Below are 13625 nucleotides of genomic sequence, written 5' to 3' on the forward strand. Positions count from 1 at the left end.
TCATCGGCTGCTAAGTAGTCCTTACATCTTCTTAACATCCCCTCGTCACTTCTTAGTAAAGTTCCACCCGTCCTTAATCGCCCGAATCTGCTAGAGAGCTTGATCTGCTTAGCCAACTGATACAAGTCATTTTCTCCTTCCTTCCACAGTTCGGTATAAGCCTTTCCCTTTGCTAGCTCTTTTTTGCTAGACTGCACCTTCTTCAGCTCCAACCAACCTTTTGAATACTTTCCCATACTAAAACTAAAAACATTCCCATTCTTCTCACGAAATAAAAAATAATTTTAAAAAATTTATTTTGCACCTCAGAGAAGTCTGATTTATATGTCCACTTTGAATCATTTTCACTGGGTAAATTCTGGGTGGAGTGCCCACTCCGGGTCGGGGATGAGTTCCTGCCCCAAGTGGAGGAGTTCAAGTATCTCGGGGTCTTGTCCGCGAGTGATGGGAGAAGGGAGCCGGAGATCGACAGACGGATTGGTGCTGCGGCTGCAGTGATGCGGACGCTGCACCGGTCCGTCGTGGTGAAGAGGGAGCTGAGTGTAAAAGCGAAGCTCTCAATTTACCGGTCGATCTCGTCCCGACCTCACCTATGGCCACGAGCTGTGGGTAGTGACCGAAAGAACGAGATCGCGGATACAAGCGGCAGAAATGAGCTTCCTCCGAAGGGTGGCTGGCCTCTCCCTTAGAGATAGGGTGAGAAGTTCGGCCATCCGGGAGGGGCTCAGAGTAGAGCCGCTGCTCCTCCACATCGAAAGGAGCCAGTTGAGGTGGTTCGGGCATCTGACAAGGATGCCCCTGGGCGCCTCCTGGGTGAGGTGTTCGGGCATGTCCCACCGGGAGGAGGCCCAGGGCAGACCCAGGACGCGCTGGAGAGATTATATCTCACGGCTGGCCTGGGAACGCCTTGGTGTTCCCCCGGATGAGCTGGAGGAGGTGGCTGGGGAGAGGGAGGTCTGGGCTTCTCTGCTTAGGCTGCTGCCCCCGCGACCCGATCTCGGATAAAGCGGATGAGGATGGATGGATGGATGGAAATTCTGTGCACAGTGCTTCCAGCAGTGTTTTTGGCTTTTGGCCTCAGCGAGACTTAGTTTGATTACAAAAAAAATATTAACCAATTAATTATTTTACTTTTTTCTTTATATCTTATGTATTTGCATTATTTAGTTTTGATGTACAGCACTTTGCGTCAGCTGTGGTTGTTTTAAAGTGTGTTATATGATGATGATAATTACAGAAATGTATTCTAAAATTCTTGTTCTTCTGTTTTTAAACTAATTTCAACAACATGTTTCTGCAAAAAAAAAAAGAAAACTGAACATGGAGAAAAAAAAATTGAAATACTGTAAAATAGCCATATAGCATAGAAACATGGATTTGTTTCTCCTTGACAGGACAGTGGGACATAGAGCTCTGTGTCAGTAATCACACAGTGACCCACTGTGGCCATTTCACACACAGCAATCTGACAGTGTTGTGCAGCTCGACGTCACGTTGGAGGATTTTCTGTACCATCACAGCATCGATTAGGAATACTAATTAATGTCTGGGATGAAGTTAGTCTTGTGTTGTGACGAGGCTCCACACAGGTAAACAACAGGTAAACAACAACAACTAAAAAAAACAGGCACTGCTGTGTTGTCCCAAATCTTTTATTATAGCTCCCAGAACAGAAAAACTTCCCACTTCAAATCTCTGTCAGTACTTCATGATCATTTAGTCAGCACAGTGTCACACCTGCACACTCAACCATAATCTGAGGGTTATGACTCAAAGACAGCATGTCATTGATGAAGATGGCCACGCCCCCCCTCCCTCTGTCATCACTGATACATTGTTGCATCGTGTTCATCAGAAGTGGCCTCTGTTTAGAAACAGAGCTGCCTGTGCGCCACAACCCTCTGAGACATGAACGTGACCTGTGATCAAAGCCGAGTACTGAAAACTCAACAGTGTTTCTCTTGTTTGTGCTTCACAGGACAAAGTCAACAAACAGCTTATGGCTTAGTACAAAGCACCGCAAGCATCTTCTGGAAATAAGAATTCTTCTCATCTCTCCAAATTCTTTTTAAAAAATCTATTAAAAAATCTAGAAGTTGTCTCTCAGTAAAGATTCTACTTTTCAATGTTAAAAAGGTTCGGTTCACATTGACTCACAAAGTTTCAGCAAACAGAAAACATCAGCTAGTGTTACAGGAGAAAGAAAAATCAGACATATTCACACAGCGAGGTTGCATCCCTAACAAACAGTTACAGTAAGTGAGGACCACACGTAGTGTTTACTGATTCCTACAGCATTTTCACTGCCAGTCATCATGTATCATGATCCTTGAGTGAAGCAAGGTGATTTATGTTTACAGGACAAACAGAAACGATGTTTGGCTCTACATCTGGCCTTCAAAATAAGATAGTAGTGCTCTTATTTGACATTATTGTTTGTGTGTGACAGGGTGGCGTTAAGCCTCTACAGAGAGGCTGGATTTCCACAGGAATGAGCCACTGTTAAACGTGAAGTGGGGGGGGGGGGTGTCACTGTCCGTGCTGCCCTCACAGTTCAACAAGCTGAGGTCACAACTTCAGTTCAGTTGTGCAAACAGAAGATCCAGCTCGGAGTCTACAGGATACAGTCTGATGTAGTGAGATAACAAAATGAAACTAAACTACAGCTCACACAACAAGAAGGATTAGCAAAGATCTCTCAGCACATAACAACGCATTACTCACAAACACACACAGTTCATGTGCTAGTGTATGGCTCATCCTGGAGTCGACACTGAGTGGTAAATTCACCTGATGCTAAGGAGGAGGAGGAAGGAGGTGGGTGACACGCGTCACACCTTTGCATAGAGTCCTCTCTACACTGAGCAGCAGCTTCTGCTCTGAGTGGGGATTTGATTTGGTTGCTCCAACACTTTAAAGTGTGAAGCTTCTTAATGTGCAGCTAGCGTGCAGCTCCAGCGAAGATTTGGACCTCTTTTTGCTGAGAGGTACAAGACTGTGCGAGTGCACCACACACTCGTACGTCACAGGGAGTGGACATGTGCCCCAAACACACTGAAGCTAAAACACCCTGAAGGAAACAGGAAAACAAAAGAATGAGCCAAAACCTGAAAGGAAACACAACAAGGGCAAAGGAAGCATATTAGTGAACATCTCACACTTTGACACTAAAAGGGAAATTTAAAGGGAGGGATGAAAATGGGGGGAGAGGGGCGATTGTTGCCATGACAACTCAATCATTTCTCTGGAGAGGGGCATCATCATCTGAGCTCAGATGGTGCTGATGCAATGTCAGTGGGTCCCTGCTCCATCACAGCGGTGACCTCCGTGGCCTACGTTTCTGTGGAAGCAAGAGCAGAGAGACGATTGGTCAGTGTTCACAGGTGACCTGTCCTCACGCTGGATTCCACCAAAGTACGCCCTGAATCACTCCCCCCTCTTATGAAACGTATCCAATAAGGAACATCTGCAGTCACACATCTGTCTGCTCCCAGCTGTTGGCGGCTAATCTAAGCTTTACATCACTTCCACTTTCCCATGCCGTCAGGCTGATTGTGACATCACTGGTCTAGTCCCATTGGCCTTCTTCACGTACTTTAAATTTCACTGTGCATCTGCTATTGTTCCTTGCAGACATCTTTGTGGAGCCCACCTCCTCCCCATTGCTCCATCTTCATCTCCACCCCAGCGTCTGGACTCGGGGGTCCCGCCCTAATCCTCCTCACGTTCTGCTGTGATGGTTCGCTAAAGTCTGACCGCCTCACCTCAAACTGAACTATGTACATCGATAAGTCATGTTTCATTCCTGCTAATGATTGCTCCTTACTGAAATGTGAGTCGGCTTCAATATTGCAACAGATAAAATCAGTAGCTGCCGATCGTCTGATTGAAAGAGCACACAGCAGCTCTGTGACCTTTCACTTAGCTGTGCTAACAAAGGCTGATTTTCCCTGTTCAAACTACAACTGCAGGGAGTTGGGCAGAGATGAATTTTATCAGTTCAATTTAGGGAGTCTAATTCTTCAAATCTTCTAATGGGATGTGTGGAAGCCATGAAACTCTCTGAAACTGGTTACCTGTAGGCTCGTCTTTCCACAGTTCCTCCATCTCAGGATCCCTTGCTGCTGCAAAAACAGAAACACACATGCTGAAGTAGAGCGAGAACAACAGCACTGAGTCACAGCTCTCTAAAGGCACAGCAAAGTTCAGCTTTCAGGAATAAAGTGTGTACACACTCACCACCACCATGTGCTGCTTCTTCTTCTGTGTTTGTCACTGTGAAAAACAAATATTTTAAACAACATTATTCTCCTGAAAATGGAAATCACTGTGACTCTGCCTCAGCACTGTGTTAGTGCTGGCAGTAACACACTGGATAGATCACAGGAGTAAGAGGATGAGAAGCTGTTGATTCCCTGATCAGTGCTATTGGTCAGCTAGCACACTTGGTGTGAAGCACAGGCTCTCATGACACGAGCTTCCTGGACTTTGGTCCTGAGGGCTCAGCTGTCAGTGCTGAGTGGACTGGCTGATGGAGACATGAGACAGGCTCAGGCAGGAGTGGAAATAGATTTGTTACAAGTGACCTCCATGACCACTCAATAGTTCCACTGAGTTTAAACTAGATCCCACAGACAGTTCACTCTGACTGTCAGCACCCACACTCTTCCACTAATGAGCCATGCTGCTGATGCTACCTTAGGCAGCATCATTAGAAGACATAGCATACATTTTCTCTGCTATGCAGATGACACGCAGCTCTATCTGTCCATGAAGCCAGGTAACACACACCAATTAGTTAAACTGCAGGAATGTCTTAAAGACATAAAGACCTGGATGGCCGCTAACTTTCTGCTTCTTAATTCAGATCAAACTGAGGTTATTGTACTCGGCCCTGAAAATCTTAGAAATATGGTATCTAAGCAGATTCTTACTCTGGATGGCATTACCTTGGCCTCCAGTAACACTGTGAGGAACCTTGGAGTCATTTTTGACCAGGACATGTCCTTCAATGCACATATTAAACAAATATGCTTTCCTGTGTTGGAAACTTTACTGATACGTGTCAGTGTGTACCATCTCTTTTTCTCACAACCTTCAGTCTTACCTGGTACTGTCTCCTCCTCAGTTATTTCTTCCTCGGCCGTCTCCTCTGGTGCCTCTTCTGTAGGAGCTTCCTCTACTTCAGCTTGCTCCTCAACAGGTTCTTCTAAAGGAGCTTCCTGCTCCTCTACAGGAGTTTCCTCAGCAGCTTCTTCTGCATGTGCTGCCCCCATTTCTTCTGCTGCAGCCTCAGATTCTTCTGCAGCTTCTTCCTCCTCAGCAGGTTCCTCTGATGGAGCAGCCTCCTCCTCCTCCTCTACTGCTGCAATCTCCTCATAAGCTTCTTCCAAGCGAGCTGCCTCCTCTTCAGTTCCCTGTGCAGGAGCAGCCTCCTCTTGTTCAGGTGGCTCCACAACAGCTTCCTCTGTAGGAGCCGTCTCCTGAGCCACCTCCTCATCTGTGTCCTCCACTGAACCAGCGAAAGACTCTTCCACCTCTGCTGCAGCTTCATCCTCGGCCTCTTCCACAGCCTCCTCCACGGTCTCCTCTGTAGCCTCCTCCGTGTCCTCCTCCGCGGTCTCCTCCGTGTCCTCCTCCGTGGTCTCCTCTGTGGCCTCCTCCGCGGTCTCCTCTGTGTCCTCCTCCGCGGTCTCCTCCGTGTCCTCCTCCGCGGTCTCCTCCGTGTCCTCCTCCACGGTCTCCTCTGTAGCCTCCTCTGTGGTCTCCTCCGCAGCCTCTGTTTCTGTTTCCTCCTCCTCCTCCTCTGCAGGTTGATCTCCCATCATCTCCTCTGCAGCTGGCTCTTCTTCAGCTGGAGCAACCTAAATCAGCACAGTCACATTAAACCATATTCAGACGTTATAGTTTTGCTGTATCTTAACAGCAGGCTTCAGTAACTATAGAGAGGGATTCCTGTCACTACAGTGTTATCGGTTCTTTAACCTGAGCCATGTCTTTATCTTACAGGCTGATGTGGACACCATGCCTTCACTGCACACGGACCAATCAGGCTTGGCGCCGTCAGCACAATGACCCTCGGCCATGCTGGATGTCAGACAGTTACAGAGTGGAGCACAGAGCTTCTGTTTATGCAGGGAAAGTCGATATAGTAGTTCTCAAACGTCTGTCATCACAGCTCAGCTCACATGAGCCGGTGAACAAACGAAGAACATCACATTCCCATGGAAGGATGAACTGAACAGAACCTATAGGACACTGGGATTGATGACCAGTGTTTGTGAGGAACACAGACGTGTTACTATGTGCTGTATGTGTGAGGATGCTTCTGTCAGACTGGTTGGGGGGACACAGACAGACACTCTGATCATCAGAGACACACAGAGACAATAAATGACAGCTTGACCCTGACAGCTACAGAGGAGCACAGACTGTTTGCCGTTCCACCTTAAAAGGTTTTCCATGTGATCTTTAACAGAGCGTTGTGTGTACTCTTTGCTGGACTACAGCAGACTTTTGTTGTTGTATCGAGTCACATGCACACCTGCACAGGTGAGAGTCAAGTCAGGCCTTTGTGTAAGCCTCTTAGTAAGGCTGGAGGTGGGTCTTCACCAGGAAGGACAAATATCTGGGTGACTGTGGTGCTGGAGGCCAAAGCAGTGACCTCGACCCTGTTCAGTTGTTTGAGGGTTTTTAAATCTTCACATATCCGTCTTTTTCATCATACTTTCCAACTCGACAAGATTCCCAGTTCCAGATGCACGTGAGCATCCCCACAGCATAACCCTCCCACCACCACGGTGGTCTGTAGCTGTACACCTCTATCTTCCTTCTGCAAACATAAGTGACGAGTTTGTGGCCAAAGAGCTCGAGTCTGTTTCTCCAGATCGCTCTGAGCATGTTCCAGTCTGGCCTGGACGAGGCCTACAATTCCCGACTCATCCCAGCCATTCACGTGATTTCAGGTCGTCACCTCTGAAATCTTTCCCTTCATAAATGATAACTGTCACCCTGATGTGCAATATTACTAATATAACAATGTTATTCTATTCTATTCTATTGTTGATTTTTTTTCTTGACTTGTACTTTCTGCTGTGACGTTTCCCACCTGTGGGACTAATAAAAGTTCATCTCATCCTCCCGCCTCGCCCAGCCACGTTCTGCATGACGTGGCTCTGTTTCAGTTTCTGTTTCCTTCAAAGTTCCCAGAGCCAGGCCTGCCCTGTCAGATACTGTGGCCCACCCAGCAGCTTTGGAACACGTGAAGACACTAATTTTGGACTTTTTACTACATTTTCATAACTTTTAGAACTTTTTCAGTTAATAAAAACATCCCCGGGTCCGTTCATACTACGCCAACGCAATTAAGTCAAACACAAACAGCTAAATGACACAAGTTCTTGTTTTTACTATCTATCATAGAAACATGGATTTGTTTATATCCAAAGACGTGTTCTATGGATTAAAGAAACAAAGTATAATCTAAAAGTTTCAAACTGGAATAAAGTCAAATAAAAGTGTAAAAGAAAAAAATAAATGAGCCTTTTCACCAAAGTGCAGCTCAGAAATCAGAGTCTGGAGTTTCATCAAGTGCAAGTGAAAGACTCTCAGCTCCGTCTACTCCTCGACACACTGACATGGCCGCACACTAATAACAAACACACATCACCTCCTCTTCCTCAACAGGAGCATCCTCCTCTTCTGCAGCAGGCTCCTCCTCCAGCACCTCTGGCTCCTCCTCAATCACCTGAAAAACAACAGATAGACCACCAAAGTGTCATCAGCAGGTAGGAAGCACGACAGAAATAAGAGTGAAAGGTTTGTCAGTATAACCTCATCGGCCTCAGGAGGAGCCACAGGTGCTGATTCTGATGCCGCCTCAGCTTCAGGCTCTGCAGAAACACAAAGCTTTACACTGTCAGACTCTTTAATCACTGCCTGTGACTGATGTGTCTTTACATATCCACTGAGTATATTTCACTATAAGCAGACGTAACAGCTGACTCTGCTGTCCACACGGCATACCTGGTGGTGAGGCTGCAGCTGTGTCCTCTGCCACAGCAGCTTCAATCACATCTTCCACAGGAACAGGGTCAGGCTCCACAGCAGCTAAGGAAGCAAACACACACGTGTAGATCAAACCAGTGGCCTTCAGCTTCATGTGTATCCAAGGACCCTGTGAAAGTGTCCTTAGTGTTTCACTCATCGTCGGTCACCTTCAGGCTTGTGTTACCGCACAAAGGCCAACACAGACACTTACTTAAAGCTCTGGTACGTCCGCTGAGCCCGACACAACGAGGTCCCGAGACAGCAGCGTGGTTATTTTTGCAGCTCTCAGTCAGAATGCAGAACGACTTCACTCCTCACTTACTTGCCTTGATTCAGTACCAAGAGTGCAAGCAAACGGTCTCACTCCCAAAGCGTATCATTTTACGCTCGGTGACAAATCGTCGCCATATTACGCTCCCGGGCATCAACACGTCCCAATGTTACGAGATTGGGAAAACGAGGAAAGATGAGAACCGTTTGGAATGAATCTACACGTGTTTGTTTTGTTTTACTTAAATTACGGTTAGGGATAAGGCTATGGTCAGGGCTGGAATACATGGCTGGGACCTGTATTACAGCAGGACCGTCATTCTACTGGATTTCATCCATAAGCCGGTGCATGGCATAAGAACGCAGAAGGTCACCTTTCGCGTTCCTCAGGAACGCCGCGGGACGTGACAATCGTCGGGATGTTACGCCTCTGGGGTGAGAACGGGCTGTCACTCTTTTGAATGAAAAGCAATCTGAGATTGTGGTGTTTGATAGGCATATCCCTCAGGACCAGTTAGCCGCTTGGCCCCCTTGCCAGCTTCCTCTCTGACACTGTGAGCAATCTCTGTGTTTGCCTGGACAGTTCATTTAAGCTCGATAACAAGCGTCCTCAGTAATCAGCTGTGCCAAATCTCTAAAGCCAAACATTTTATACACGCAACGATCTTAAACACTTATCCCTGCTTTTGTGACTTCCAGATTAGACTACTGCAGTTCCCTTTACTTTGGCCTTCAATCTGTCCATCTCCATAGACTTCAGCTTGTTCAAAATGCTGCTGCTCGTCTCCTAACCGGAACTGGAAAGTTTGCTTCCATTACTCCAGTTCTTGCTGACTTACATTGGCTACCCATCAAATATCGTATTGATTTTAAAATCTTGTTGCTTACCTTTATAAAAAACATTGCGCCTAGCTATCTTGCCGACCTTCTTAGCTTGTATACTCCTAGTCGAGCCTTAAGATCATCTGGTGAACTAGTCTTGGTCCAACCCAGGTCCCGCCTGAAGCCCAGGGGCGATCGTGCTTTTGTCTCAGCCGGACCTCTGGAACAGTCTTCCTGTTACTATTCGTGCCTCGGACTCTATTCAATCTTTCAAAGCACGGTTGAAAACATACTTATTTAATTTGGCATTCCCCACTAGCTAGTGCCCTTATTTCATCTATTTTAACACTTCACTGCATTATTCCTTATTTTCCTAGATAATATTTTATATTTATGAATTGAACCGATCTCTGAACTGAGGCCCGATATCTATTTTATTTAGCCCACACTCCTGGTTTAATTAGTGCTTCCCATCTGTTAGTATTAGTACTAGTGTTTGTTTTTGTACTCTGTTAATGTTTGATAACAATGACGTATTGTATTATTGCGAAACACTTTGGTCTACCTTTGGTTTTAAATGTGCTGTATAAATAAAACTGTATTGTGTATTGTATTGTCAAAGGTACAATCAGTGATGCAACGAGCATGTGTGAATTTACAGAGTGCGAGCAGGAAGTACAGCCGTTTATATCCACATACTAACGCACCTGACTGCACAGGTGGACTAGATAACGTTACACTGGTAACAGCTGTGTGTGTGCAGCCCAGCTCTCCATTCAAACCATGTCAGCTGTGTCCTCCACGTGTTTGCATGGATCCAGCACAGACCATCACTATCAGATGAATCGGATGCCATGTGGGACTTTGGAATAATGTTGGAAATACATAACAAAACCTTTGCTCCACATTTCAGTCACATGTCTACAGGTGAGTGAGGCCAAACATGATTGGTGCTGTGTGACCATGTAAACTGGAGGACACACCTCACAGCTGTCACTGTGTCTGTCTGTGCCCATAAACATGGATGATAATCAGAGGATTTCTGTGAACTTGTATAATTCTCACTGTGCTCACAGTTGTACTGTCGGTGTGTTCTTTGTGCGCTACCTTCAGGTGTGGCTGCAGGATGAGCGGTCTCCACTGGTGCAGCGGCCTCTGGGCTGCGGGAAGTGATGACAACATCCTTCTCTTTCAGTCCTACGTGGGATGATGCACATGTGGTTTGCAGGAAGCACGTGTGTGTACAGTGTATCACAGGACATATACTGTATACATATGTGTGCCCTTTAAATGCAGATGTAGTGGGGTACAGTCATGTGTCCAACACATGTATGCATGTGTTACAGTTTGATCAAAGCGTGCTGTGACAAACTGTAGAAAGGTTTGGGTTTCATTTGCTGACATATTACAGTTCATCTTAAACTGACAAAAAACTCCAATAATGACCTTTGACCTCGAGGTGTGTATATAAAACAAGCATATCTTTATCCCCAACTTTAAGTGGAACCATCAAAGCTAAGAAGTGAACTTTAAATAAAAACTAAATGTTTAGAGCACAGCTCATCAGGAAAGTGTTTAACAAGGTCAAAGGTCACAGCTGTTAACCACAGACGACTCATTAGAAAAAAACATGTAGGTTTAAGTGTGTTTAACCCTGAAAGCCACGCCCATTATTCCTGTACAGCCTGTGGTTAACATGCTACATCAGGGGTGTCCAACTCCAGGCCTCGAGGGCCGGTGTCCTGCAGGTTTTAGATCTGACCCTGGGTCAACACACCTGAATCACATGATGAGTTCATTACCAGGCCTCTGGAGAACTTCAGGACATGTTGAGGAGGTCATTTAGCCATTTGAATCAGCTCTTGGATCAGGGACACATCTAAAACCTGCAGGACACCGGCCCTCGAGGCCTGGAGTTCAACACCTGTGTGCTATATTAATGACAATTTAGACACACTGTCGGTGTTTCTCATCCACAGGTGACAAAAACTATCAGTGGGAAACATGTAATCCTTTTTGAGCACACTTCTAATGTGTCCTGTACTCTTTCCTCACGCTGACTTCTTGACCTTTGACCTCTTACAAAGCCACAGACAAGCATTTGCTTTTACCCTTAAAAAAGTGAGACCCTATAAGGACCCAGACTCTTTATTGACCAAAGAAAATAACATGTTTGTCACAGTTACACACAAACGTCTCTAAACTTAGAGGAAACTTACATTTTGCAGTACGTCACACACACACACACACACACACACAGTGTCTATATAACTCTACACTAACCTACAGAGACTGTGACAGTGAAATAATGGCTGTCAGCACCTACAAACATGTATCTGCGCTGCGTGATCTGATCACTGCTCGTCTGTAGAGGACCAGCTAACACACAGTATGTCATGATTCTCCTTATTGCAGACAAACAGATGAACTATGGGTACATGAAGTTAACAGTAACAGTACAGACTAAACTACAGAGCACACAGTCTGATTGAAAAACAACTAGAATAAGTAGAAGAAGCAGTGAGTGATGATTGTGGCTCCAACCTTCAGTCCATGAGCAGATACTAAGCATCATGTGACTGGGTTTGAGCACTACTCTACTTTTCCTTTGTCAGGTTTCTCCGCCTTAGTCTTCTTTCTCTTTTCAGCAGCAGACTCTTTGCCTGTCTCCTCCCGTTCTTTCTTTCCCTGCCCCTCCTCCTTTTTCTCTGACTTCTCGTCTTTTTCCCCTCCTTTCTTTATTCTCTTCTCCCCTCCCTCCTCCTCATCTGTCCCTTTTCCTTTTTCTTTTCGTAGCTTCTCCAGAGCCCTCTCCATCTCTTCTTTCTCTAGTCTGTCCTCCTCCTCCTTCAGCCTCATAGCCACCCTCTCCTTCACCCTGGCTGACATCTCCTTCCTCCCCATCTCGAGCTCCTTCTCCTGCTCCTCTTTGGCTAGGAGCTCTCGGACTTCAGCCAGAGCCAGTTTGGCGAGCTTCTTGGCCTCCATGCGTTCATGGATGATGGCAACCTGCTGCTTTAGAGCCTCTCGGAGCTTCGAGCCCACATTCTTTGGAGAGCTTTCTGGAGTAGATGATGGTGATAGTCATTAAAAAGTCATTACAGGAAGAGCCATGCTCAGACTCACTCTGTTATCAGAGGTCACCACACAGCAGGCCAACACGAGCACGGCATGAATTAGGAACATCTGTCTCAGGCAAGCCGCCTCTCATGCTCTCCTCCGAGGAACGAGCAGACTCATATTCTTTGTTAATATTCAGATGAAAAGAGGAACTCCAGCAGCTTCTTACAGATGCATTACTACAGGCTAGCTTTGATAATCAAGCACCAACTTATCAACACATATCTGCAGGATTTTAGTTTGTTAATCCAATAAACACATTCTCTAATGACCACAAACAGCTGAGTAGCTCAAATTTCATTGATCAGTCCGACGCACACTGCAACACAGCGCAGCTTCATGCATGCGGCTGCACATCGATACCTTTCTTAGCTCCTCCCCCAGGTGCACATCCAGGTTTTTCATCTGATGTTACACACAAACAAGATCAAAGTCGTGGTGCTGTAATACTTTTAATTGTAACAGTTTAAGTTGGAACTACAACATTTGCACTTTATGCACCGGTTTGAAACGATCCACAGCCAACCACGCCCACCAAAGCTGCTTGAAGCACACCTGACCTCACCTGCCTTGCAATTATGCTAGACCTCAAAAATAGATTAAACTTTATCTAACTTTACTATAATCAGCACTGAGTGTGAATTCACAGCCATGCTATAAAAGTAACACTTTCATGTGCAGCACAGGGAAGACCAACAGGTGTAGTGAGGACCAGTCTGAATCTGTTCGTAGATACACCTGTGATATCAGTTTCAAACTTCTACACCCAGTTATCGCATTCACCAACGTGGGCGTCAACAGCTCCTGCCTGCCCTGCAGGGTGACAACGATACCCCAGGAGCCTTTGAAACAAGTATCAAGTATAAGACTGACACAAACATCACAACAACCCTCCAAGTAAGGACAACATAACAAACACTGACAAGATATTGAAAGTATGTAGCAAGAGACAACATTAGCAAGCAAGCTAACCTTAGCCAGTTATCTACAACACTGAGCATGAACCAGTTTATGAACATTACCTAGTGAGCTCACGTTTACAGCTAATTCACCCCCAGGCTGGACTCCAGGATAGATCTGGCAACGTAACAAACGGACAGCTAAAGCTAGAAACACACTGACCATCTACAAGCTAAGTTATTACTAGCCAACTAAATGTGCCCGGCTTGCTAACATTATTGCTAGCCAACAATCTGTCTGGAGCTAGCTGATATGCTCCATGATACTAACTTGTGTATAATGTGTAACAGTACTGATGTTAGCCAAAAGTCAAGCATAAAGAAATGATGTTTAACCAACATTAGCATTCTACAGCATTGCCCAAAACAGGCCAGTTATTATAGCTAACAGTGATATACTAAGTC

The 13625-nt window shown here is 45.8% G+C and overlaps 2 protein-coding genes across 6 annotated transcripts in view; both read right to left on the reverse strand.

Moving 5' to 3' along the window:
* Positions 1-1634: 1634 nt before the first annotated feature.
* Positions 1635-13625, reverse strand: part of LOC116321936 (fibrous sheath CABYR-binding protein-like) — a 39322-nt gene continuing 27331 nt past the window's right edge. For 4 of the 5 annotated variants that reach the window (XM_039601911.1, XM_039601913.1, XM_039601912.1 and 1 more), the window contains 8 exons: positions 10249-10338; positions 8026-8109; positions 7834-7892; positions 7670-7747; positions 5108-5864; positions 4240-4275; positions 4077-4124; positions 1635-3340 (listed from right to left, as the gene is read on the reverse strand). In XM_039601911.1, coding sequence (XP_039457845.1) covers positions 3333-3340; positions 4077-4124; positions 4240-4275; positions 5108-5864; positions 7670-7747; positions 7834-7892; positions 8026-8109; positions 10249-10338 — 1160 coding nt within the window. In that variant the 3' untranslated portion in view covers positions 1635-3332. The remainder of the gene's footprint in view (positions 3341-4076; positions 4125-4239; positions 4276-5107; positions 5865-7669; positions 7748-7833; positions 7893-8025; positions 8110-10248; positions 10339-13625) is intronic. The other variant, XM_039601910.1, reaches the window with a different exon arrangement.
* LOC120434234 (cyclic nucleotide-gated cation channel beta-1-like) lies at positions 11029-12568 on the reverse strand. Its single transcript, XM_039601914.1, has one exon. The coding sequence runs from the start codon at positions 12127-12129 to the stop codon at positions 11734-11736; it is 396 nt and encodes a 131-aa protein (XP_039457848.1). The 5' UTR covers positions 12130-12568; the 3' UTR covers positions 11029-11733.

This window comes from Oreochromis aureus, linkage group 18, assembly GCF_013358895.1.
Source record: "Oreochromis aureus strain Israel breed Guangdong linkage group 18, ZZ_aureus, whole genome shotgun sequence".
Taxonomy (NCBI): domain Eukaryota; kingdom Metazoa; phylum Chordata; class Actinopteri; order Cichliformes; family Cichlidae; genus Oreochromis; species Oreochromis aureus.